This window comes from Gymnogyps californianus, chromosome 3 (assembly GCF_018139145.2).
Source record: "Gymnogyps californianus isolate 813 chromosome 3, ASM1813914v2, whole genome shotgun sequence".
In the NCBI taxonomy this organism is placed as follows: domain Eukaryota; kingdom Metazoa; phylum Chordata; class Aves; order Accipitriformes; family Cathartidae; genus Gymnogyps; species Gymnogyps californianus.
The window spans coordinates 126,980,708-127,002,173 of record NC_059473.1 but is presented as its reverse complement, the minus strand read 5'-3'; the positions used below and the strand labels follow the sequence as shown (position 1 = coordinate 127,002,173).

Below are 21,466 nucleotides of genomic sequence, written 5' to 3'. Positions count from 1 at the left end.
TTCCAACGCTCTCCTCACTTGAGGAGTTCAGAGGAGAAGGCAGCAGTGGCTGAAACAGAAGCAGAGGGCTGCGTGGGAGAGCAGGACAAGTATGTGTTGCAACCTCTTCACCTCCAGCCAGCCAAGGGCAGGAATTTCCCCAACCAGCCCTTACCTGGCAGGGACACACACACCTGACCTCCTTAGGAAAAGAAAAGCACTGCTTTTAGACAGAGATTAAGAAAAAAAAAACCCCACATTTTTATTTTTTAACATCTCGGTCAAAAGACTGTTGTTAATTCAACACAAAGAGAGAGGGAAGGGTTTTAAAACAGCTGTAATGTGACAACTAAAAGCAAAACTATTGCACAGAGCATGTAGCTTATTTAGGACCTAAGTGCTGCCTTCTAACTTCAATCCCTGAGCATCCCGCACCCTGCGCCGCGGAGCTCGGGGACAGCAAAGCTGTCCCCGAGCTCCGCGGCGCAGGGTGCGGGAGCTCGGATGCTTTTACTCCTGGGCCAGACTTGCCTCCAGCGCTTCCACGATGCGGGCGGCCGAGGGACGTTTCTTGGGATCCTCGCTAGTGCAGACAGAAAAGAGGTCGATCATAAGTTGGTAGGATGGGTCCAGTTCCTCCATGTTGAGGGCCGGGCGAGTTCCCAGGGCTGCGTAATATGCTTCTTCGTCAAAGCAGTCTTCGTCAAAAGATTGATCTAGACAAGAAGGTGGTAAAGGTGTTGGGAAGGGTGCTGGAAAGCGCTCTGCTCCCTTGGGGCGTGGGGCTTTGCTCCCTGGCTGCCCCTCATCCATCATAGAATAGTTTGGGTTGGAAGGGACCTTCAAAGGCCATCTAGTCCAACCCCCTGCCACGAGCAGGGACATCTTCGACTCGATCAGGTTGCTCAGAGCCCTGTCCAACCTGACCTGGAATGTTTCCAGGGATGGGGCATCTCCCACCTCTCTGGGCAACCTGTGCCAGTGCCTCACCACCCTCAGCGTAAACAATTTCTTCCTTATATCTAGTCTGAATCTCCCCTCTTTCAGTTTAAACCCATCACCCCTTGTCCTATCGCAGCAGGCCCTGCTAAAAAGTCTGTCCCCATCTTTCTTAGAAGCCCCTTTAGGTACTGGCAGGCTGCTATAAGCTCTCCCCGGAGCCTTCTCTTCTCCAGGCTGAACAACCCCAACTCTCTCAGCAGAGGTGCTCCAGCCCTCGGATCATCTTCGTGGCCTCCTCTGGCCCCGCTCCAACAGGTCCGTGTCTTTCCTGTCCCGAGGACCCCAGAGCTGGACGCAGTGCTGCAGGGGGGGTCTCAGGAGAGCGGAGTCGAGGGGCAGAATCCCCTCCCTCGCCCTGCTGGCCACGCTGCTGGGGATGCAGCCCAGGACAGGGTTGGCTTTCTGCGCTGCGAGCGCACATTGCCGGCTCACGTCCAGCTTTTCATCCACCAGTACCCCTGAGTCCTGCCTTGCAGGGGTGCAGTGGGACGTGACCCTCATGTCAGCTTTGCTATTCCTTTGTTAGCACTAATTACTGCCTGGGATACATCATTACTTTCCCTTTGACTTAAATTGCTTATTTTGAAGCTGTATCTAACCCCCTTTTTCTCCCAGCAGAATAACTCTGAGTCACCCCTGCAGAGCTGGCTGGGAAAAAGCTCTGCAGCCAGGAGACACTGAGAGCAGGAGAGTGAGGAAAAATCCCCCGGCTGCCTGGAGACCGAGTTAGAAAACACAAGCCAGCCTGCGGGTCCGTGCCAGCGCGAAGGCTGGAGCAAGAGGAGTTTTCCCAGCACAGCCCCTAGGATTTTTAGCTTTTTATCGCTCCAGGGCGCAGATCTGCCCGCAGGCAGCTGTTAGCATCCCCTGCCCATCCCACCCACTCCCCCCTGCCTCGTCTGCTCAGTGTAACTGCAAACGAGGGGGAGGCCAAGGCGGCCAACAGCATCCTGGCTTGTGTCAGAAATAGCGTGGCCAGCAGGACTAGGGCAGGGATCATCCCCCATACTTGAATCCTGTGTTCAGTTTGGGGCCCCTCACTACAAGAAAGACATTGAGGGGCTGGAGCGCGTCCAGAGAAGGGCAACGAAGCTGGTGAAGGGTCTGGAGAACAAGTCCTGTGAGGAGCGGCTGAGGGAACTGGGGTTGTTTAGCCTGGAGAAAAGGAGGCTCAGGGGAGACGTTCTCGCTCTCTACAGCTACCTGAAAGGAGGGTGTAGCAAGGTGGGGGTCGGTCTCTTCTCCCAAGTAACAAGCGATAGGATGAGGGCAAACAGCCTCAAGTTGCACCAGGGGAGGTTTAGACTGGATATTGGGAAAAATCTTCCCCGAAAGGGTTGTCAAGCACTGGAACAGGCTGCCCAGCGAAGCGGTGGAGTCATCATCCCTGGGGGTATTTAAAAGACATGTAGATGTGGCGCTTAGGGATGTGGTTTAGTGGTGGACTTGGCAGTGAGGTTTATGGTTGGACTCGATGATCTTAAAGGCCTTTTCCAACCAAAATGATTCTGTGATTCTAGGACAAATCCCCACTTGGGCGCGCAGGAGGTGCCTAAAGTAACTCAAACTGCTTCCCCTGTGCTTTGTTAGAGATGAGCGGGTGCTCGGCAGCCCAGGTACAGCCCCGAGCACCCTTGGCCTGGGCACAGCCCGCTTGCTTTCGCTTCTCTTTTCCAAAAGGCTCAGCTGCCTCAAATGTTTTTGTGCACCATTTCAAGCAGGATGTCATTTTAAGCTTTTTCTGGCCACATCGTTTCAGTGCTATCTCAACAGCATCCAGCACACAGCTACAGCCTGACAGATCGCTCCTACGCTGCCGTGACGGCAGAGGACGTGGGACGGAGCCGGAGCACGGCAGAGCACGCCGCGGGGCTCTCGGGGAAGCAGCAGTCAGGCTCGAGCACATCTTTCAAGTCTACCGAACCGTGCTGACAGGCATCTGACGAGCAGCCGAATTTCAAGGAGCTCTCTCCAACTGTTCGACGAGCAGCTGGAGCGCTTACAAAGAGCGCTGGTTCACAATGATTAGTTACCATCATTTATCAACTTCTCATTTGGAGTTTAAAAAGCTAAATGAAGTTGAAAGCAGCCCAGCCCCCTGCACAAATGCTGGTGGATGCCGACAGGCACCCGCTGCAGAGCGGCCTCGGGGAAGGGCTGAGCATCTCCGTGCTGCAGCGAACTCCCCCGGGGAATTCCCCGTGAAGAGAGACAGGGCTGGGGGACGCAGCAGGCGCAGACAGATGCTTGCAAGCCTTTCAGATAGCATCCAAGGGAGAGCCAGCATTGTAGGGGTACTAACACACGCCTTAAAAAAAAGAAAATCAATCCTACCAAGAGAGGAAAGCATTTCTAGGAGCAGAAGTTGCTCACCAGCAAGGTATAGAAACAAACCTTCGTCATCAGGGTCATCGCCCAGGTTGAGGTGGGGCACAGAGAGAGTCATCATTTCCCAGAGAGTCAGCCCAAAAGGGAAGATGTCGGCCTTGTCGGTGATCACGCCATCATCCTGCAGAGCCTCCTTGGGCTTCCAGGGCTCGGTGCCGATGTAGTACATCTCTGGGTCGCTCACTGAAAGGAAACAACGCGGCTCGGGTGTCTGCTGAGACTTGCAGACACCAAGACACAGTCACAGCTCGCCACGCAGCAGGGATTTAGCCTGTCGGTTAGTTCAGGTGTGCTAAAGCCACAGGGCAGGATCTTTTGGGGGCCTGAACCTATTTTTCTTTCGCATCCGTGTAGTCTCAAATCCCCTGTAACCTGCGGCTTGCTCTGCAGCAGTGCCAGACCCAGCAGGGCTCGCGCTTCTCCTCCGCAGGCCCGGCAACGTGCCTTAGGGACTGCGGAGAAACCTCCGCGAGGAGATTTCACAGTGGAGCGTCTGAGGCCACGCAGAGCGTGGAGAGAAGAACTGAAGGCCAGAGCTGCGCTCTGTAGCTTAACCCTGCCGTAAGACACCCCGCAATGAAGAAGTGAGAAATTCCTTGCGTTTTACTCTGGTGTTTCCCTTCCTCAGCTTGGTCCCCTGCCCCGGAGAAGCAGGACGGAGGTGACAGCACTCACAGGGCACCTTCTTCTTCCCCAGACAACACCAGGGGACAAAGCCAACCCCACCCCGCTCCTCAGTGAGGTTGGCAGTGCCTCCCACCAGCCACGCAGTCCTTCTGTTTTCTTTACTCCAGCCCAAACCAAATTCTCCCCATTTTGTTCAATTTAATCCCTCCTTGATCTTAATTAGCCTTGGGGGAGTTGAAGTGATCAGCTCTCAGCCTGACGAAGGAAGCACCAGCTCTGACTCGATCCCTTACGCACCGCTCCCAAGAGGACAGTGCCACATTTCCCCCCAACTCTCCCCAGCAAATTCCCCGAGCTGTCAGCAAATCTCAGCTGTTCAAGAAACTTTTCTCTTGCAGGGCTGATCTTCAAAGCCCGGCCCGTAACGAGAAGCGAATGCCGAAATCCCTCAACACTTCACGGGCTGTTGCGCTTTAATCCTTGGCTGCCACACGGATGGGGACCCAGCACCCTCGCCGTCCGTGGGTGCTCCTTGTCTCCTCAAGATCACGAGGAGGCAAAGCCAAAAATCAGGGCTGGGTGGAGAGGACTTCTTCCTGTTAAACCAGCCCAGAAACTGATACTTTAACCACACTAATCTCTGGGAGATTACACTGGGGCGCTGCCTCCAGCTCTCTCGCTCCTTATAAAAGGGAACAGCTACTAATAAAAATGTAATAGAGCAGCTTTATAAATTATGAGGCTGTCGCAGGCCCAAGCGCTGTGTAAAGCGGCGGAGAAAAGCATTCTTGTAATTAACCCAAACACATTGCTGCTGTTCACAGCCAAGCCACGACGCCATTAGACATCTGCTTCTCATTTACGTGAAGTCTTTATAACGCTTGCAGTTGGCTCGTGCTTCCTTCTAGACCTAGGAGAAAGATTCATTTACTTAACTCTCTGGCAAGAGCATCTCCTCAACAGGGTCCAGCAGGGCCCGATCCAGCATCCTGTGTACAACGGCATTCCTGCCCACGGGAGTGAACGTATGAGCGCGGGAGGGCACAAGACAGACGTCACGGGTCTGGAGAATTAAAGCTGGACCTTCCGGAGATCCCCTTCACCCACGCATGGTGCAAACCACTCGCCAGTCCTTCCCTCCGAGGACACGGGAGGATAAGTGTCTTCACTCTGCTCTCGGAGCCAAACGCTGGCAGCCAGCAAGCGTTCAGGTCCCCTTCCCGTCCGCCCGACCTACCGGTCATGTTCTCATCCAGGGGCAGGGACACTCCCACGTCACAGATCTTGATGGCTTCGAAGTCGCCTTTAATGACCACGTTTGAAGACTTGATATCTCCGTGGAGCAGCTTCTTATCGTTGTGAAGATACTAAGAGGCAGAGAGGAGCCGTTAACCCCCGCTTTCAGATACAGCCACGGAGAGGCAGGAGGAGCCATCGGATTTGGACAACAAAGCACCAACTTCTTAACGTTTAACATATTTAACCTTAAAACCTCAAGGATGGGTCAACACCTACCTTAAGACTTACAAAACAGAGGACAGGTTGTTCCACCCAGCCTGGTTTTGGAGGCTTACGGTTGCCTTTTATTGAAAGACCGCGAGAAGCACCTCTAGCAACAAGCACTTGAGAGCGGGTGCAAAGCACGGGCATTAGCTGACGGCCAAGCACACATCCGCATTATCCCGGGAGCTCAGAGCTGCGTCTCCTCGGCAGCAATAGCACAGGACTCACTGCCACGGCCGGGGCAGCCTGTGCTTTACCCTGACCGCTGGCGTAGCCGGGGGGAGGCTCAGAAGCCATGCCGTGGTTTAGAGCACCGCTGAGTCTCTGTTTCCCCTCCTTTTTCCCCTAAAAGCAACCTCAGCGCGGCGACGGCTGCTGCCGCTCGGCGAGAGGAGGTACACAAGCGGCACCAGCTGGCAGCCACGGGCATCAGCTAACCATTTTCACTGCCAAGACCAGCTTCTTGCAGCTGCCTGGCGCAGCAATAAGGATGCAGGAGCCAGCAGCCGGCCTCCTCGCCGGCTAGCAAGCAGGGACAGCAGGTAGCCCCAGGGGAGGGCAGCAGGACATTCGTGACAAAAAACTCTGTTGCGTCTCTTTTTATATTACTTCAATCTCAAAGCTTCAGGGCTCAGTTTTCACCCGAGTCTGTACAGCACCCCGGTAAAAAAAAAAAAACCATCGAGGCCTTATAAGAAGCGTCGCAGCATCTGCTCTCCATCTGCTGGCATGGCCTTCTCACACACCGAATTCATTTATTTTTCCAGTGTCACCAGTGTATACGATTCCACACAGAACAGCTACGGTTAACATCAAACATACCTTCAGCCCCCTCGCCATGCTCAAGGCGACTTTGAAAATCGTGGCAGCAGGGAAAGGGCCCAACCGTTCTGCATTTCTTTCTTCAATTAAGTCATTGAGAGATTTTTCTCCTCCGTACTCCATAGCCAGACACATGCTTCCATCGTTGGCCTCGGTAAACGCACGGTAACCTTCCAACAAAGATTGATTTGTTAGAGAGCCGAAGCAGGCACCGGCGTTTCCACGCGCTTGCCGGCCCGATGGAGCCAGAGCATTTGGGGCTGCTACCCAGGTGCTTTCCCGGCGGCCGCAACCAACCCCAAACAAATTCACATCCCGAGGGGACCCGGCTCGTGGCTTTACGCGGCGAGGTGAAGCCACAGGAATGTCCGTGGAGACCTGCGCGGCCCCGAGCAGGAGCATGAGCCGCAAACCTTGTGGAGGGAAAGGAGCTCCCTCCTCCAGGAGAGCCCACAGACACCCCTCCTTGTTGCTTCCCACGTCAGCTTTGCACCCCGTGCCAGGGGCAGGGAGGTTTACCCCGATCTTTGCAGGACAGGGAGCCAGGAGAAAGGAGGGAGGAGAGCGGCAGCAGAGCGGCAGGACCGATGTCCCCAGTTGCAAAGATAAGGAGCCGCAGAAGCGAGACAAAGGGCGGGGGGACGTTTGGGAAAGCCAAGCCCTTGTCTCACAGGGGCAATTTCACAAGGTTAAGACTAACACGCATACGGGCTGTCATGTAATCTTTCCTCCTCCACGTTTTACTCCTGCCTGTAAAAACTACTCTTCGGGTGGAGTTATAAATGGCAAACTCTTGCATAACGGCATAGCAGAAGTCTTATGCCGTAAATGATTTATGGCACCTTTTACAAAAAAGCAGTGAAATATTTGCAGTGTGAAAGGTCAAGGCTATCTTTGCTCTTAAATTCCTGCCAGAAGCAAGACATGCCATTTTAGGGGTACAAAGTTCTTTGCACACAGCATTTCTAATACAAGCGACCGCACCGAGATTAGTTTAAAGCACAAATGAAAGGATAAAGTCAGACAAAGCTGAAGTTCTGACTGGCAGGAAAGATTTTAGACAAGATAAGAGCAGAAATTAAACACAGACTAAAGCAACGTCTCAAAATATTCCTACCACCGAGAGCCAAGAGCGTGACAGGGCCTCAGTTGTCACTCACAAAGGTGTGTCGTCAGGGTGGGACCCGGAGCCTTATTCCACACACAGAAGCCATCCCAAATATCACTAAGATGTTCCGGGGGTCTCTCCCTTCCCTGAGGCCGTAAGCTAAAGCTGCGATGCAGGCGCAGCCCCGGGGCGAGCGGTGGTTTCTCCAGAACCAGCCTGCAGCTCTCCCGGTGCCGGAGCTGCCCTGCAGCGAGGCACCTCGCAGCTCCCGGGGCCGCCCCAGCACACCAGTGGCTTGTGAGTCCCACCGTAAGCGTTCCTGTCGGGTAACTCACCCAGATAACCACCTCTCGGTGACCGACACTGATCTCAGCGGGCAACGAAAGCACCGAGGGGCTCCAGCCACAAGCCCAATTTTTGGGCAAACCCTATTGTCTCGCTCCTGCGCTGGCTCGGAGGCAGAGCCTCACGCGTCCACCTCTCCAGCACGGCAGCAAGGCAGGCTCTCCGCAGTTCGGGAGCGCCCTGCAATTTGGGAGAGCACTGCACATGCCAACAGCATCCTGGCTTGTGTCAGAAATAGTGTGGCCAGCAGGACTAGGGCAGTGATCGTCCCCCTGTGCTCAGCACCGGTGAGCTCACACCTCGAATCCTGTGTTCAGTTTGGGGCCCCTCACTACAAGAAAGACACTGAGGGGCTGGAGCGCGTCCAAAGAGGAGCAACGAAGCTGGTGAAGGGTCTAGAGCACAAGTCCTGTGAGGAGCGGCTGAGGGAACCGGGGTTGTTTAGCCTGGAGAAAAGGAGGCTCAGGGGAGACCTTCTTGCTCTCTACAACTACCTGAAAGGAGGTTGTAGCGAGGTGGGTGTCAGTCTCTTCTCCCAAGTAACAAGCGATAGGATGAGAGGAAACGGCCTCAAGTTGCGCCAGGGGAGGTTTAGATTGGGTATTAGGAAAAATCTCTTCCCTGAAAGGGTTGTCAAGCACTGGAACAGGCTGCCCAGGGAAGCGGTGGAGTCACCATCCCTGGGGGTATTTAAAAGACGTGTAGATGTGGCACTTAGGGACATGGTTTAGTGATGGACTTGGCAGTGTTAGGTTAACGATTGGACTCGATGATCTTAAAGGTCTTTTCCAACCCAAGTGATTCTATGATTCCGCCACCAACCATGCTGCCCCGGCAGTCTAGGAGCACTTCCAAGTCCCCATCACGCAGGGCAAGAGGAAATTAATTTAATAAGGTCCACGGTGGGCCTGACGAAAGGCGCAGGCAGCCCAGCAACCCATCTCCGAAGCATACGGACGGGGCAAGCACACCTTGATCCTCCCCTCCGGGCGTCCTCCCAGCCATCACACCCCGGGGCTCCAGACTTCCAGAGCCAGATGGGGAGGTCTGTAACCCACAGCCCTGGGTGCGAGAGGAGCCCAGAGGCAGGGGAGGGCAGAGAAACCCTGCAGCAGCTTCGTGTCCCGTCAGCTGGCTCCAGAGTCGGCTCCAACAACTCGATTTGCAATTTAAGCGACACAGGCTGCGCTGGAAACTTACCCACGATGTTTGGGTGTTGGAGGTTTTTCAAGATCTTGGCTTCTTCGTTCAGTCTCTGCTGATAGATGCTTTGCTGGCTCCTGTTGCATTTGGAATTAATTTTCTTCACAGCCCAAGGGGAGCGAGACAAACCTCTGGGAGATCTGCACGGGAAAACCCACACGTCTCAGAACGGCTCCGTTTGTCAGCGGCACCACGGTTAAAGCTCACACAGGTCACTGAGGAGCTATTCTGGAGAGCGTCCGCCTTTAAGTTGTGGAATTAGTAAAGAACAATGCTAAAATAAACTACAGTCTGCTAAAGGTGCACAGTAATGCTTCGCCCATATGCAGTGCTCCTCCATTCAATTTTCAAGCATTTTAGAAACAGGAGATTTGTATCGATTCTCATTTTCAGGTGGAGGAGCCGAGGCTCGGGGAGGGAAGCAGCTTGTCCAGCAAGCCACAGCAGAGCCAGGAATGGAACCTAAATGCCTGAATTCCAGGCCAGGGAAAGGCTGATGGGGTTATCCCAAAACGATGGGCTCCTTCCCAGCACCGATACCTCCGGCACACACGGGCCAGCTGGAAATCTCACACCCCTTCCTCGACTCCGCGCCCATTGGAAGGGGTGCAGGCAGCATCTGAAGGTCGGTGACGGCAGCGCTTTCTCGCTCAGAGCTCAATCGTTTCCCATCCCCTGTATTATTCTAGAGGGGGAAAAAAAAAAAAAAAGAGATACCAAGCCCCGTTCCCGAGCACCACATCACGCCCGCGCTCTCACACGTACCTTTTCATCAAGTAGACGTTGACCCCAGTGCCGTATCCAAGCTTCTGCATGAAGGGAGAGGCTGGGATAGTGACAGAAACTGGCCCCCCATCTAAAAAGAAAAGAGAAACCCAGCCCCACGAACGAGCCCGTACAGCAGATCAAACAGCAAGCAGCGGCTTCTCACTAGGAGCTTTGATGCTCTAATTACAAATCACATTTACGATTCTACCGCGTTTTATGCTCAAGTCTGATCTTAGACGCAGCTCTTTGGTTCCTATCTACTATTAATTTTCAGCACAGCATCTTGTACGGGGCTGGGTTTTGGATTTGCGATGAAAACGGTGTTGATAACACAGGGAGGGTTTAGTTATTGCTGAGCCGTGCTTGCACAGCATCAAGGCCTCTTCTGCTTCTCACTCTGCTCCGCCAGCGAGTCGGCTGGGGGTGCACAAGGAGTTGGGAGGGGACACGGATGGGACAGCTGACAACAGGGACATCCCAGAGCATACGACGTCGAGCTCAGCAATAAAACTGGGGAGAAGGAGGAGGAAAGCGGGAGGGGACACGTTCGGGGCGATGGCGTTTGCCTTCCCAAGTCACCGCTACGCGGGATGGGGATGGCCCAACACCCGCCTGCCGATGGGAAGCGGCAAATGAATTCCTGAGTTTGCTTCGCTTGTGCTTTAAAGCGGTTTTATCTCAGCTCAGGAGTTTTCTCACTTTTACCCTTCTGATTCTCTCCTCGATCCTGCCGAGGCAGAGGAGCAAGCGGCTGCGTGGGGCTGAGCTGCCCACTGGGGTTAAACCACGATCCCCCCCCGCAGCAAAGCACAGGGCCCACGACGGCAAAGCGTTCGGTTTGCCTGCCAGCCCCTCTGGCAAGATTTGGGGCTCACGCCCAAAGGCGACTCACCAGCTTTCTCCCTGTGGGCCAGGTTGTTTTGAGACTTGAAAACTTCCATCGCTGCAAACTGTTCTGATCCCTAGAGCAGAGAGGAGAGGTTTTATTACACCTCCACCCCCAAAAATGCTGGAGGGAACCACTCGGGAGCACAAGCTGTGCAGGGCTCAAGCCCTAACCCACGCAGGAGCATTACAGGTACCACGACAGTATGTTAAAGGACATAAATTACACCCGTTGGGAATTCCCAGCTGCTAATTTGGCTTCTCCCAGCTCTGCTCAGCAAGCGGGCTGACAGCTGAAGCAGGGATGTGTTTTCCAGCACGTCCAGCTCCGTGGGTTCCCTCCTTCCCCGGTGTCACCCTGCAGCTTGTCACCGCTGCGTCCCCCACGGGGCTGATCACCCCGGGGCCGGCTCGCAGAGGAGGAACGAACCCCGTTAATGGGTCCGGGGGTGGCTCTGAAGTCAGGCAAGAGCCTGGGACTGGTGCCCTAAGGGCATGGGCAAGCCATGTGGCACCAAGGGAAGGAGTTGGGGGGGGGGGAAGCGTCCCCAGGCTGCTGCCACCAGGACAGCTCCCCCCCCCAGCCCTCAGCACAGCCAGCATCACGGCAAGGGTGGGACTGAGGGTCCCAGGGGTGAAGGCGGGGGGGAGACCCCAGGTTGAGGGGAGACAGGAGAGGACTCCCAGATCCCACCTCGGGGGTGAGGGGGGGTGCCCAAGTTGGGGGGGGGGGGAGCAGGAGAGGACTGCTGGGTGCCATCTCTGGAGGGTGAGGAGGGGTACCAGGTTGGGGGGAGGTGGGTGGCATCGCTGGGGGTGAGGAGGGGTGCCAGGTTAGGGGGGGGGGGGGCAGGAGAGGACTGCTGGGTGGCATCTCTGGGGGTGAGGAGGGGGGGGGGTCCCCAGATTGGGGAGGGGGGGCAGGAGAGGCCTCCCGGGTCCCTCCTGTGGGGGTGAGGGGGGAGCCCCAGTTTGGGAGGGGGCAGAAGATGACTCCGGGGTCCCATCTCTGGGGGTGGGGATGTCCCAGGTTGGGGGGGGAAGCAGAAGATGACTCCGGGGTCCCATCTCTGGGGGTGAGGTCCCAGGGTGGGGGGGCAAGAGAGGCCTCCCGGGTCTCACGCAGGGGTGGGGGTGGGGGGGGTGGCCCAGACCGGGGGGCTGAGGGCAGAAAGAAGAGCCGGGGCTGCCGGAGCCCATCTCGGTGGGAAGGGAGGGTGGGGGGGTCCCGTCCCCGTCCCCGTCCCCGTCCCCGTCCCCGTCCCCGTCCCCGTCCCCGTCCCCGTCCCCGTCCCCGTCCCCGTCCCCGTCCCCGTCCCCGTCCCCGTCCCCGTCCCGCAGCCGTTACCTGCCGCCGCCGTTTGAATCCTGCGCGCGGGAATCCCACCCTCTCCCCCGCTACGGCGGCCGCGGGCGGGCAAAGCGCGGCGGAACGCGGAGGGGGGCGGAGTCAAACCACAGGGGCGGAGTCTACGGAGGCGGGGCCTATGGGGGCAGGGAGGGGCTTGGGGTGGGTCTCAGGGGGGTCCCCCAAGCTTTGAATGGGGGGGGGGGGGCGCGCAAGGGTCTCCAAGTGCTTTTAGGGGGTCTGCTGGGGGTCCCCAAGGCCTTGGGGGGCATCTGTGAGGGGTCCCCGAGGCCTTGGAGGGTATTGGAGAGGGCACCAGGGTGTTTGGGGGGGTCTCTATGGGGTTCCCAAGTCCTTGGGGGGGGGGGGGGGTCTGCATGGGATCCTCAAGCCTTTGGGGGCGGGGGGGTGTCTCTGGAATGCAGCAGGGTCCCCAAGCCCTTGAGGGGGTCTCTGTGGGGTCCCCACACCCTTGGTGGGGTCTCCACGGCATTGTCAACCCCTTGGGGGGGGGGGCGTCTCTGTCGGATCCCCAGGCTATGGCGGGGGGTGGGGAAGCATCTCTGCGGTTCAGCAGGGGTCCCAAGCCCTTGGGGGGTCTCTGGGGGGTCCCCAAGCCCTTGGGGAGAGATTTCTGGGAGGCCCCCAAGCCCTTGTGGGGGGTGTCTCTGGGAGGTCCCCAGGCCCTTGTGGGTGGGCTTGGGGGGCTCAGGCACCCCAGGGTGCTCTGTACCCCCACCCAGCATGCGGGGGCTTCTGGAACCAAGGCTGAGCCAGACCCAGGGTCTGTATGTACACCCCCCCATGCATCCCCCCTGGACCCCCATGAATCCCCATCGCTTTTTGACCCCCCCTCCTCTAAGCACGGCCCCGCCAGCATGGTAGAGAATAATAAAAAGGCATTTATTTCTCTAATAATAAAACCATTTCAGGAAGCACAGGTGAGATCCGCGGGGTGGGCCGAGCCCCCCCCGGACCCCCACAGCCAGACAGGGGGGGTGTCCCCGTCCCCTCCATCACGGCGTCAGGCATTTCACGCCGGCGTCCTCGGCGTGACCGCAGTTGGTCTTGCCCCAGCTGGAGAAGCTGCAGCGCAGAAGGCTCTCCTCGGTCCCCTTGCAGGAGACGTCGTCCATCCAGATCCTCCCCGTGCCTGCAAAAACAGGGACCCGGTGAACGGCACCAGCACCGGTGGGCACCGGCATCGGTACCGGCACCGGCACCTCGGTGGATCCCCTCCAACCAAAGGCACGTGCGTCGCTGCATCACCGGGATAAAGCAGAAATCGTTCAAACCCTTCTTGAACGAAGGGCTTCATCCCTTATGAAAATTCATCCCTCCCCTAACTATTATATTGATCCTTCTTTATAGCAACGTGTATTAGTTTTGTTAAAATGTATATTAGTTGACGGTACATACTGTAGCGTAAAGAGGTAGTGGAGTTTTACTGGAGATTTTTGTATTTTTCATGCTTAAGTAAAACAAACTAAAGGATTAGAAACAAGGTCTTGGAAATAAGCTAGAAATAAGCTGCTTGGAAGCTATGAGGACAGGCTGAGAGAGTTGGGGTTGTTCAGCCTGGAGAAGAGAAGGCTCCAGGGAGAGCTTATAGCAGCCTGCCAGTACCTAAAGGGGGCTTCCAAGAAAGATGGGGACAGACTGTTTAGCAGGGCCTGTAGTGACAGGACAAGGGGTGATGGTTTTAAACTAAAAGAGGGGAGATTCAGACTAGGTATAAGGAAGAAATTGTTTACGCTGAGGGTGGTGAGGCACTGGCACAGGTTGCCCAGAGAGGTGGGAGATGCCCCATCCCTGGAAACATTCCAGGTCAGGTTGGACGGGGCTCTGAGCAACCTGATCGAGTCGAAGATGTCCCTGCTCATGGCAGGGGGGTTGGAACTAGATGGCCTTTGGAGGTCCCTTCCCACCCAAACCATGCTACGATTCTATGAGTCTCCTCATTCGCCCACACGCAAACGCGGACCCCAGCTCTGCCCGCGCAGGCGATGGGTGCAGCACAGCCCGTCTGGCACGTGGCAGCAGGGTAGCCCCAGATTTTGGGGGCTACCAAGCCCCTGGGGATGCACAATCCCTGTTCTGGAGGAAACACCCCCAGGTGAGACACCAGCCACCAGCACGTGGGGGTTGTGGCCGTGGCCAGGCACTGGATGTACCACGCTCGATGGGGCATCGATGGGGTCCTCCTGCCCCATCAAGGCTGACCGAAGGTGGCACGGCGGTGCGGCAGGACCTTTGGGGCTGTGCCTCTGCATCTGCTGGGCATCCGCAGGCTGCCGGCCGAGGGGATTTGGGCGCTTTCCTTGCCGTGCCGAGGGGGTCACAGGAGGAGGAGCGGGAGCTCTTCCCACTTGGGACAACCCAAGTCAAGCCCATGCCCCAAGGCAGGCTCTGGATGATGTGCGTTCCAGGATCCCAAGCGGCTGTACCAGTTTAGGGGGGTGGTAGAGGACCAGGGTGGGAGACAGGGGGGAGAAACCTGGGTGTGGGTGGCCAGGACAATGGTGGTGAAACAAGCTCTGAGGTCTCCCAAGGCTATTGTGAAGGACGCCAACTCTTGGAGGGGTCCAGCTGCACTCACAGAGCAGGTCTGGTCAACCAGCACGGTCGTGGCTAGATGGTGGCCGTGGCTAGACGGTGGCCGTGGCGGCTACCTACTTTCAGGATCCATTGTCTCCTCGGCAGCCCCGAGCAGTTGGAGAGAAGGCAACGAGGAGTTAAAAAGCCTACGTGGAAGGGGAGCTGGCCTGGGCAGAAACACCCCAACCCAACAGTTTGGGGCCAAAGGCCACCCCTCCACCCGCCAAAGCGTTCCTGACATTTCCCCTATGTTTCTAAAAGCTTTTCCTTTTTTTTTTTTTTTTCTTCTTTTTTCCTCCTTCTTTTGTTATTCTAAAGGGAAAATAGATCTCAACAGTCACGTCCGGCTGAAAAACCCAAAGCGTTCGTTCAAAAACAACAAGCCCGGGGACGGTTCTCCGGTGCTGAGTCAGCGTGCGGCAGGGCGTGCGTGCCGAGGGAGCCGGGGAAGGAGCCGCCTGGGCCAGCGCCAGCGATGTGCTCGCACGCGGTCCCGCAAGCCAACGCCAAAATATTTGCAGGCACCCGGGGCTGGCCGTGCTGAATAAACCGGTGTTCGGCCAGACTGAAGCTTCTCGGGCCACCACAGCCCGTGTCCTGCTCGTGGGGGACATGCTGGATGCCTCCGGGCTCGTTTTTGGGAGGTCTCTGGTTTATTTACGGGCTGGACCCAGGCATCAGTGCCAGGCGAGGTGGGGGTAGAGGTGGAGAGGTCTTACCTTGGCCGAACCGGGCCATGCGGTACACCTCCTCGGCGCCTCGGAAGCCCAGCATCCGGCACACCACGTCTCCATCCTTCTTGTCCCAGCCGTCGTCGCACACCGTGCCCCAACGCCGGTCGTAGAAGACCTCCACCCGTCCCTCGTGGGAGCCGGAGCCGTTCACCAGCCGAATCATCCCCTCCTCGGCGGCTGCTGCTGGGAAGAGAGAGGAAGGTCAGAGGGGGCATGGTGGCATCTCCAAGTGCTGCCCCTCGCCCACCTTGGACCACCTCCCCTGCCCTCCCCATGGTGCCCGTGGCTGCGGAAAGCACTGGGTGATGCACCTCCAGGAGACCTGGGGACATCCCACCACTGTTGGGTACGGTGCTGGAGGTGTCCCATCAAACCCAGGGTTTTGTTGGAGGAGGCTGAGCCTTGCGATGGTCATGCTGAGACGGGAAACCGGTTTGCAGCCTAAAAGTGCTGCAGGGAGGGCAGGCACCGAGCGAGGATCTGTCCTGAAGCTGTCAAGGTGAGACCAAACGGGGACAGCTCAGGCTTGCGATGAGAAGAGAGCAACAGATGGGAGGAGTGAGATGCCAGCAAAACCAGGGCACAAAGAGCTTCCAAAAGGGACTATGAAAGGGGACTGCGGGGGATGAGGAGGCTTTTCCAGCCTGCAGACAGGACCCCAGACCAAGTCCGCGCTGCTCGGGTGGACCCTGACTTCATGCCTTAGGGGATGGTGAGGGGAGGCTCACGTCGGTCCAAAATGCCAAACCGGGGTAGGGGGACATGGCTTGTCCTCCTCCCCACTGTGGCATTGCTCCCTCCGCTCCCAGTTGCCTTTCTGTGGCTGCTCAGCCTTCCTCCCCCCATCACCACCCTCCTGCTAGGCAAGCCCAGCACGGTCGCCCTTCATCCTTCAGCCAGGGAGAGGCACAGGGCGGTGGTGGTTTATCTGACAGGGGAATGACCGAGGAGCTCAGCACCAACACCAAACCACAACGGTTCTTCCTTCACCCCCAGCCAAGGAAACCCGGTGAAAGGAACACGCCACAAATCCCGTTATTTGGGATGAGAAAGGGGTCAAACGGAGAAAATCGCTGTCAGGCAGCTGGGCTTGCTCCATGACTCACCGTGGGCTGGGACAGCAGCCATGGGTGGAGCTGGGCTGCCCCAAACAAGGTTGTATTGCAGCTGCTCGGAGATCTTTTTTATTTAAAGATGTTTTCTCAAAGCCAGGATTTGATGGTTTGTTTTTTTTTTCCTCCCTATCAAAACACACGTTCCCATTGGCAATGCTCAACGACATTACTTCTCAGCTGCAAAGATAAACGGGGTTTGGATTGCTGCGTGAAGCATTTCCAGGCAGACCGAGGTCTCCTCCTTGATGACCGTCAATGCTCCAGCTCATCCTCTACATCCCATGCTGGTCCCTGGTGGAGGGGGAGTCAGGGGGCTGCGCCCTGCTTCCACACCACCAAAACCACCGCAACCACAGCCGCCACCAAAGTCCCAGCAATGTAAAAGGGAACACAAACTTCTCGTCTGTGATTTTGCCGGGACATGGACCGCGGCAGCTTCTCAAGTGATGAACCCAAAAGGTCCCCACCTCACCAAGAGGTGACCGGTGCAGAGGGAGCTGCCAAGAGCTGGGTAAAAATCTGACATTGGTCCAACATCTGCTTTAACTCCGCGGTGGTGGGATGTCCTGGGCAGCCGTGCTTGGCTGAAGTCTCTTCAGGCACCTTGGTCAACCAAGCTGGTGACCACGAAGTTGGCCAAGGTGGGCGAAGCAGGGTCCCAGCCTGCCCTGGGCTCTCGGGGCTGGGAGGTGCAGGGTTATGGGGACATTTAGAGACCGGAGCAGGGTTTGGGACCTGCTGCACAGAGATGCAATGGGTTTTGGCACTGCTGGCTGGCTGGGACCTGCATAAAAGTTGGGTTTGGTTTTTTTTTTTTTTTCATGTTTCAGGCTCTGGGTTTTCCCTGGCTCGCTCCCGGTGGGAACAGGGCCACCTCTTCCAATGACCTCCAGAAAGCACAGTCCTTGCTTGGCCTCGGCACCGGCCGATCTCCCACTTCCAAGAGCCAGTCGGGGGCAGGCTCAGGAAGGGATCTGGAAACCCTGAGCATGATTTCCTGGATCTGGGCAGAGCATCGGGTTCACCGAGGAGCCAGGAAACATCTCGTGCTGTCCCTGAACCATCTCGCTGATATTGTCCACAGCCCTGCCGTGGACCCGGAGGGCTGGCATCACATCTCAGCAGAGGGACTTGTTTTGGACGCTGCCAACTGTCTTCATCTACCAGTCCCTTATACGTGGGATGGGATGTCTTCTCGCAGCCATCGAGCAGCTTCGCCGAGGCAGCTGCCTTGGCTCACCCCAGGGATGGTGTCATCTGAGGGCTGGATGAAGTGACTCTTCTGAGTCGAACACGTGCGCTGGAGCTCCGGACACTGCCTGGAGCTGCCAGGGGTGCTGCTCCTGCCAAACCAAGCTTGTGCCGGATCCAACACCGGTGTCCCCTGCTAGGAAGCCAGCTCAACCTCCCCGCTCCAGGCGAGCAAGCGGAGGGTGGGATGCGACCAGGGAAACCCAGGGTCCAGCACTTCTCCTCCACCACTCAGGTCGAGGTAGAGAGCCACACAGCATCACCTTCCCACCTCCACGTGTTCGGTGACCCCAGCCACCGGCACTGCGGCACCTGGGGGGTCCCCTTGCTTGCCGGCTCTCCCGGCACCAGGGAATGCCATGGCTTTGGGATCATTGTCCCTCTTGCACCCTGGAGCATTCCAGGGCAGGGGATCCTTCCCTGGGTGCTGTCACCTCATCTCTGTGATGGCTACAGGAAAGCAATAGCTCAATGGGGCATGGAGCCCCCCAGCAGGCATAATCCCCTCCGTGAAACCATCCAGCTCTGCCTCCGAAGCTGCCCACGTTCCCTGGTGCCTGGAGAACAGGCAGGTGACTGACGGACCAGGACCAGCTCCCTATATCCAACCTCAGCTGCTTGCTCATCCTGTCCAGGACCAGCTCCGTATCTCCAACCCAAGCCAGTTGCTCACCCCAAAGTCCTCGTTCCTCCCCCTGTGAGGCTGTCCTCGCCCCAGCTCTTCGCTGGATGCTCATCAGAGCCTGTGCGTGCTGGAAGACAACAACTGCTGCTTCCCCGAGGAGGGGAAGAGATGTGCAATCAGGGCACAGATCCAGGCACGACCAGGATGTTCCCATTAATCAGCAGGGTGAGGGCTGCTAATAAAGCCGCAGAGCTCAGCCGCGTGAGTCCTGGCCACAGCCCTTCCACTTAGCCTCTAACAAGCATTGCTTAGAGGGCTAATAAAAGCTAATAAAACCCAGAAGTCTCCTCCCAAACCAGTGCCAGCTGCCTGCAATGGCCCCACAGCCCAGCCCAGCCCAGCCCAGCCCAGCCCAGCCCAGCCTGGGGCTGTTTCGGTGCCCACGAGCCTTGGGGACTCTGCAAAAGCTGCAGCTGGAGTCGGGGCTGCGCTCGGGTCCTGGTCCCAGCGAGCTGGCGGAGCCATCAGGAGATGCACCGGGACCAAAGCGGGTTGTCCCCTTCATCGTGCTGCAGAAGGTTGTCCAGGATCAGGCCCTCCTGGGCTGCAGCTCCAGAGCAGCACAGGAGCATCCCAGCCGTGTGCTCTCTGCCTGCAGCAACCCCCTGCCTGCGAAGTGGCTTGGCCCCGTCCGTCTTGGAGCAGCTCCCTGGCCCCTTCCCTCTCCAACATACCCAATAAACCCCGAAAGCATCATCCTGTGCGTGTGCATTGGTTTTGCTGCGGCAATGACTTCCAAACCCCTCGACCTCCCCCCAGCCCCCCAAAACCAGCAAAACAAGAAAGGAAAAGTTAAAGAGGAGAAATAACTCCCGGTGGCTGAGAAAACAAGGGCCTGATTCTCTGCAGCTGGGCTGAGATACCATCTCCCCCCTGGTAATGGAGACCATCTGCCCTCGGTTCCCTGGGCTCCCCACCACCCTCTCCCGCTGCCCCTGCTCCGCTCCGGCCCCTTTGGTTTGGGAATATGGATGCAAACATCAAGTTTCCAAGGGGTAGATGTGGGGTACATCTGTCCCAGGAAATTAAATAGTGATAGACCCCATCATTGGTACTTTGCGGATGGGAACCAGCTGCGCTCACCCACCAAGCAGTGGCTGGGGGAGGCTGGGGTCCTCGGTCCTTGCTGGGGTGCTGGTGCATCCCGCCGTGGTGCTCCCTGCTCCCCAGCTGCCTCTGCTGCTGCTCCCCTTCTAACCCTGCCGCATCCTTGCTCCTGCTTGGCACCGTTTGGGTGTCGTGGTGGCTGGTGGCAGGGACCTGGAGCCCCTGCGTGGGTGCCTGAGGCAGGAGAGATGTCCCGGGGGTGGCAGCAGGGATGTCCCCAGGGAGACAGGAGAGATGTCCCTGGGGTGGCAGCAGGGATGTCCCCAAGGAGGGATGTCCCTGGGGAGGCAGCAGGGATGTCCCCAAGGAGGGATGTACCGGGGGAGGCAGGAGGGATGTCCCCAGGGAGGGATGTCCCTGGAGAGGCAGGAGGGATGTCCCCAGGGAGGCAGGAGGGATGTCCCCAGGGAGGGATGTCCCTGGAGAGGCAGGAGGGATGTCCAAACCTTGGAGTAAACCATCAGCATCTCCAGGGATCTCAGGGACAAGCTCCCTGCACGGCATAGCCATAGTGCAGGAGAAGGTGGGCAGGATCCGGCCCCAGGCTCATGCCCTGGCGTTTCTTGGCTTGCCAGCCCAGAAGGCCAACGCTGGGGATCGGTGGGCATGTGCTGGTCTTGGCCCCAGAGGAAATCCCAAAGCAACAGCAGCGCTGCCGGGCACGGCCGTGGTCGGCAGCTCCATCCAAATGGGCATTTCCAGCTTTAAGCCCTGGAAAAACGCTTCCTTGGGCCAATCCTGCCGTGGGGCAACGGGTGGAAGAGATGTGTCCTTCCAGCCCCTCGTTCCTCTCACCGCCAGCTCCGGGCTGGCCCCGGGTTAGCGATGATGCTGTTCGCCAACAAAACGCCTGCGCGGGAGGGCGAGCTCAACCCTGAGTTTGCTCCCCGGGAAAAAAGCGGGGAGTGAAAATTCCCAGCCGGCTTCGGGCATCCCCAATCCAGCCCCAACAGCCTGGCCGGGGTCTCAGCACGCCGAGGGCTCCTGGGGCTGCAGAGCAAGGTGCTTCCCCCTGCTTGGCTCTGCCTTAACATCACTGTCACTTTTCTTGAGCATCCTCGGTCCTTGCACGCTGCCGACATCCCTCCCACCTCCCTGCCAGCTCCAGCTCCTCCTTACCCAGGCAGGAAAACCCAAGCCTGGGGCTCAGCAGCCTTGTCCTGGCAGCGACCGCTGCTTTCCTGCCCGCTTTGCAGCAGACATTTCCCTCGCAGGCTCCTAACCCCCCAAAACACCACCGAAACCATGCCCGGAGCACTGGGGAGATGACCACGAGCGAGCGCTTACCCATGCCGCCGCCTCGGTCCCCCTTCTCTCCCTTCGGGCCCCGGTCACCTGGGAAAAGAAAGAGCACGGGGCATAAATCTTGCTAAAATCAGGTTTTTACTGGATATCCCGCTCTTAGGTAACGCTGTGTGTCTGTAGCTCTTGGAGGGCTTTACCAGTTTGGGGAAACTGAGGCACGAAGCAGCAAATGATTTGTCGGCCCTTCTCCTGACCCCCCTGGCCGTGCTGCGTGGCAATGGGACCCACTGCCTCACTTCCCCGGCTTCTCCTGGGATGCTTAAAGGCAAAACCAACCCGGCCCTGGGAAAACACGGCTTCGTGCAGGGTTTATCCCGTGTGGGGCCAGCCGCTCCCCGGGCTCCGTGTGTTTGTATTTCATGCCCAAAATGGCTCTTTCCCTCTGCATCTCGGTGGGGGGTTCAGGGCTGTGCAATACCCCCCTGCTCCAGGGGCAGGGTAAGGATGGGACGATGGGGAACCCCCCCAAAAATCCTCCTGGGGTGCAGATCCCGTAGCAGATGGAGGATGGAGGGCTGGTGTTCCCTCGAACCATCCCACCCACTCTGCTACACCCCCCCCCCCCGAACAGCCAAGCCCTGGCTGCAGGGCAGCAGCAGAGCAGGAATTAAGGAAAGCAAACCCTGAATTTGGGGCTGAAAACCCCTATTCGGGGCTAAAAATGCTTCATTTTGCAGGGGTCAGGGATAGGGA

At 57.6% G+C, this 21,466-nt stretch overlaps 2 protein-coding genes across 2 annotated transcripts in view; both read right to left on the bottom strand.

The window, feature by feature from the left end:
* Positions 1 to 477: 477 nt before the first annotated feature.
* Positions 478 to 12,038, bottom strand: PBK (PDZ binding kinase). Its single transcript, XM_050895136.1, has 8 exons — positions 11,979 to 12,038; positions 10,638 to 10,707; positions 9,743 to 9,821; positions 8,975 to 9,117; positions 6,322 to 6,491; positions 5,234 to 5,363; positions 3,376 to 3,552; positions 478 to 695 (listed from the first exon to the last, which is right to left on the bottom strand). The coding sequence occupies exons 2-8, from the start codon at positions 10,684 to 10,686 to the stop codon at positions 490 to 492; spliced, it is 954 nt and encodes a 317-aa protein (XP_050751093.1). The 5' UTR covers positions 10,687 to 10,707; positions 11,979 to 12,038; the 3' UTR covers positions 478 to 489.
* Positions 12,039 to 12,860: 822 nt separating this feature from the next.
* Positions 12,861 to 21,466, bottom strand: part of SCARA5 (scavenger receptor class A member 5) — a 38,607-nt gene continuing 30,001 nt past the window's right edge. The window contains exons 7-9 of the mRNA XM_050895135.1: positions 20,756 to 20,803; positions 15,296 to 15,493; positions 12,861 to 13,131 (exon numbers count right to left, since the gene is read on the bottom strand). Of these exons, the coding sequence (XP_050751092.1) occupies positions 12,995 to 13,131; positions 15,296 to 15,493; positions 20,756 to 20,803 (383 nt within the window). The 3' untranslated portion in view covers positions 12,861 to 12,994. The remainder of the gene's footprint in view (positions 13,132 to 15,295; positions 15,494 to 20,755; positions 20,804 to 21,466) is intronic.

Bases quoted from the DNA above. Each gene is read 5' to 3' on its own strand.
- PBK (XM_050895136.1), bottom strand. From the start codon at position 10,686: ATGGAAGTTTTCAAGTCTCAAAACAACCTGGCCCACAGGGAGAAAGCT. The intron at 9,822-10,637 runs GTGAGTCGCCTT...ATGGGGGGCCAG, and splicing joins GGCCCACAGGGAGAAAGCTG to TTTCTGTCACTATCCCAGCC. The intron at 5,364-6,321 runs GTATGTTTGATG...TCTGCCTCTTAG, and splicing joins GCATGGCGAGGGGGCTGAAG to TATCTTCACAACGATAAGAA.